This window comes from Echinops telfairi, unplaced genomic scaffold (assembly GCF_000313985.2).
Source record: "Echinops telfairi isolate 266 unplaced genomic scaffold, ASM31398v2 ScPeMD7_7424;HRSCAF=8462, whole genome shotgun sequence".
Taxonomy (NCBI): Eukaryota; Metazoa; Chordata; class Mammalia; order Afrosoricida; family Tenrecidae; genus Echinops; species Echinops telfairi.
Genome location: NW_022111324.1, coordinates 4,447,479 through 4,451,867, shown reverse-complemented (window position 1 = coordinate 4,451,867; position 4,389 = coordinate 4,447,479). Strand labels below are relative to the sequence as shown.

The following is a 4,389-nucleotide window of genomic DNA, read 5'->3' as shown; positions in this document are numbered from 1 at the left end:
GGGAGCACGGGTATGGAAGGGATCATGAACCCCTACACGGCTCTGCCCACTCCACAGCAGCTCCTGGCCATCGAGCAGAGTGTCTACAGCTCGGATCCCTTCCGACAGGGGCTCACCCCACCCCAGATGCCTGGAGACCACATGCACCCCTATGGTAAGAGGGACTCAGCCCCCACAGGGACCTTTGGCAATGCTCTTTCACAGGGATCAGATTCCCTCCCAATCATATCTCACAGTTCCTTGATGCCCATGGAAGCCCCAAAGCAGAACCAGTGGCTTCATGAAAGGGGACTAGGGTAACATCACCTCCAGCCCCAGAAGAAAGGCCAGCATCTCCTTCTTTCCTGAGGTTCTCACACAGGCACATTCCCAAAGCTTGTGAGTTCCATTTGATTTAGTAATTGATATTAACACTTGAAGTACACAAGTCCTTGCATTCCATGCCAGGTTCCAACCCCTAAATGTTGGCAAGCATCCTCAGCACTGAGACAGGCAGAAGACCTTAATGAAGCAGACATTTCCCAAGAGACAGAGAATGTATGAAAGCTCATCAAACAAATATTCCAGGTGGACAGTTATACTAAGGATGCTAGTCAGTGTAATTCATGAAACAAAAACAGACCCTTTCACATGAAAAGTAACTCCCTGCTGCATGCCAAATTGGCCTTCCTTTAAATGCTGGTGTGTACAGCAAGGAGCCCTGGAGGCGCGAACGTCAAGCTCGGGGGTTTGAACCCACTAGGCACTCCGGAGAAGCTGGATGTGGTCATCTGCTTCCCTAAAGATGTACAGCCTCGGAAACCGTGTGGAGCAGCTCTACTCGGTCTGGGAGGGTGGCTGTGACTTGGAACGGACTCACCAGCAGTGAGATGGGCCCGTGGAGCTGAGCCTTCCCGCCTGCCCAGCTTGCTGCTTACACTAACCCCCCAACAGATGGGGCTGGGGTGGCACTCCGGAATGGCGGGTCAAGTCTCATCTCAGGGCAAATGGAGACCACTTGTTTATACAGAGTGAGTGGGTGGCCAGTGGAATGCACTGATTTATGTGGAGTGGTATAAACCCTTATGGCTAGAAAGAAAACTTTAGTATCCAAGCAGAATTTGTCAAACCATGCCCTTGTGCCATCATTGGAGCTATCCATTGACTGTAGAACTCACCGTGTCATACATTCAGCAGGCGCGTCCACAGACCTGGCCCTTTGCAGGGCCTTCCTTGGGTGTCTCCATCTCCAAGGAGTCGCACAAACATGGAGAGATGTATGTGGGGCTAGACCCCTTCCTCTGCCTCCTTAGACAACATGTGTGACATCTGTGGTATATACATACATGCATGCATACATATAATTTTATTCAACAAGCAAAGTATATATAGCCTTTAATTTTCAGAATCTCAGGGGGCTTGTTACATGAAGGACTCCTGTGATGAATCCATTAGCCAAATAAATAAAGCCAGCTGAGATATTTTATATGTTGCAGTCTCCATCTGTCCCATTTCCTTAAAGTGGAGGTAAAATGTCCTAAGTCTAGTGGAGGTGCAGTGGGCTGTGGACTGTAGCACAATTTGCCAGGCTGGCTCCTCCTCAGGAGTGCAAATGGGTTGCTTCAGGCACCAGACCTGCCTTTCTTGGTAGTAAAATTGTGGGGATATAGCAGGCGATTGGGATGCCCTTACTGGTTGGAAAGATGAATATTATCATGGAAGACATCATTAGCCTTTACTGCAGAAGTGAGGCTATTTTTGAGGCCCAAGTATTCTAGGCTCCCTGCACACCCTCCCTCCCAGCACACACATATACACTTTTCTCCGGCTCCAAGCCATTTGTCCTGTCTGCTCCCCCACACTCATGGTCCAGACAGCCTGACATTTGCTTATAGCAATAGTTTTACCATTTTGTCACATCCTGGTTCATATTGTTTTCAGTTGCATCTTAGATACAGGTCCCCAGGAGAAACATTGGGGTTTTAATACCTTCTAATTTTCTCGGTCTTTAATACTTTCTAATTTTCTCGGTCACTTAAGGCACTCAGCTCCTAACCAAATGGTTGGAAGTTTGAGTTCACCCTGGGTCCCTTTGGAAGAAAGGCCTCTCAATTCTATTTCAGGGGAAACTTAAATAAAATAATACCAGCCAGTGAAAACCCCATGAAGTGCAATTCTACTCTGACACAGGTGGAGGGCGCTGTGAGCTACAGTCAGCTCCCCAGCCACTGGGTACCCGGCCTTCTGTGTGCAGACTCCCCTTCTCCTTTCTCCCACACCTTACCCAGCGCCCAGCAGTCAGCTTCTCTCGGTGGGTGGGTTTTCGGTCAACACGGGTGAGTGCTGTTGAGTCTCAGCATTGCAGTCCGAATCTCATGCCGATGTTTCATCTCCATTGCAGGTGCCGAGCCCCTTTTCCATGACCTGGATAGCGACACCTCCCTCAGTAACCTGGGTGACTGTTTCCTAGCAACGTCAGAAGCCGGGCCCCTGCAGCCCAGAGTGGGAAATCCCATTGACCACCTGTACTCCATGCAGAATTCTTACTTCACCTCTTGAGGCTTCCCCTGGAGAGCTGTGGCTAGGCTCCCAAATGGAACCACCACATTATGTGAGGGGTCAGCTGGCTTTAGAACAGGGAGGCCAGGGAAGAGGTGGGTTGGGGAGGGAGTTTTGTCGGGGATGCTGTTGTATCAATGATATGGTGTAGCTCAGCATTTCCAAAGACGGAATACATTATGGATTGCATAGTTTAATGTTTCTAATAAGAGTCTTAGCGTTAGAGACGAAGATGTGTTTATCATTAAGGACAGGGACCTTTAATATAGACATTCTCATGCAAGCTAGATGCCTAGAGACTCCTAACAACTTCCCACCACTCTGGGGAAGCTCTTGTCAAGAGATGCATATGTCTTTCCATCGATTACGCCCATAGACAGACAGACAGATAGGTAGATGTGTGTGAGTGTGTAACCTTTCATACTTTATCATCAAAGTTTATTCCTAATTATAACAGACATCAACTGTACAGCAAAAGTAACTTTATTTTCAGTGTGAACTATATTTAAGGAAATGCTTGATGCACTTAAGTTATAAAATGAGATGATTTACTTTTATAAACTTTATTTTTCGTTGGGAGAGACCGGTTGGCAGGGCACAGAGGGCTGCTCCATCCGCCCCGGAGTCTTGGGTGCTGGAGCTCATTCTGTTCTCAGGGAGCATCTTTGAGAGCTGGAAAGTAGCTCTGAGGCTGGCAGCATCTCCTGTGGGTTCTCGCCCTCTGTAGGGAGCTGGATCACTGGGTGTGGGTGGGCCAGAACAATCTCGAATCACGTTCTTAGGTACTCCAAAGCCCAGACTCCTGGGATTTCTCTTAAACTCTTGTTGTTGGGGAGTGCTGGGCAAATCCATTGTTCTCTAGAGCTCTAGCATCTTCCGATGTGGGTTGAGGCTAATAGCGTGTACCTACCTCACTGGCCACCCCCCAGGACAGATGATCAAGGGGTAGACCAATACCTACGAGAGGGTCCAAATCCAACTAAACGAATCACTTGGCTTCAGAGCTGCAGGACTCCTCTGTGGTGAGGGCAACACAGGCTGCCACAGGCCCTGCTGTGTGTTGGGGTCCTGAGGTGGGGAAGAGGCTAAGGCTCAGAGGGTGGGAGAGGACACTGGATGCTCTAGACTCTAGAGCAAGAGTCAGCAGACTACAGCCTGTTTTTTTTCCTAAGGGCTGGCAGTGAAGAAGGGCTTCCACATTTCAAAAAAGGGTTTGTTAAAAAAAATTCAAAACCCTTGTCACAGAGTCTGTTGTGTGGCCCCCAAGGCCTAAACTATTTATTATCTGTCTTTTCTAGGAACTGTTTGTTAACCCCTGGTTTAGAGGGTCTGTGTCAAGCAGGCTGGTGGAGCTCATGGTTGGAGTGGTGGCCTAGGTGGGGACCCAGGACTCTTTGTTCTGGCTCCCTCTTCAACCAGTTCTATGCCCTGTTCTCCACGTTGGTGCTTAGAATGGGATTCTAGGGTCAACCTGGAATCCTTCTGGGACATCTATCACAAGAGTCTTAGACACAGCATGATACTACCCCTTACGCTCTGCAAGGCCTACAGGGACTTGTCCACTGATGGTAGAATCTCCGTGGTGTGATTTGTGTTTATAATTGTACAACCCACTGCAAGCCCCAAGCCAGTCTGGTGAGTGAGAATCATGCCCAGGCTGTGTCGCTGCTCTGGTTGCTGTGGTAAAGATCAGTGGGCGAACGTAGCCGCTATGATGTGAGTGAACATGAGTAGAGACCCTGACTCCACTCCTTAATGGCATACCAAGATGAAATTAAAATCGTCTTACACATGAGCTGTTGTTTCTTTAGGGGCAGGGTGACGGGTAGTGAACGGGCAGAGTGTGGGTAT

General features: G+C 48.8%; 1 protein-coding gene across 1 annotated transcript in view; it reads left to right on the top strand.

The window, feature by feature from the left end:
- The window catches only part of LMX1A (LIM homeobox transcription factor 1 alpha), a 209,144-nt gene extending 206,439 nt beyond the window's left edge, over positions 1-2,705 (top strand). The window contains exons 8-9 of the mRNA XM_004706764.2: positions 6-154; positions 2,381-2,705. Of these exons, the coding sequence (XP_004706821.1) occupies positions 6-154; positions 2,381-2,538 (307 nt within the window). The 3' untranslated portion in view covers positions 2,539-2,705. The remainder of the gene's footprint in view (positions 1-5; positions 155-2,380) is intronic.
- The last annotated feature ends 1,684 nt before the right edge of the window (positions 2,706-4,389 follow it).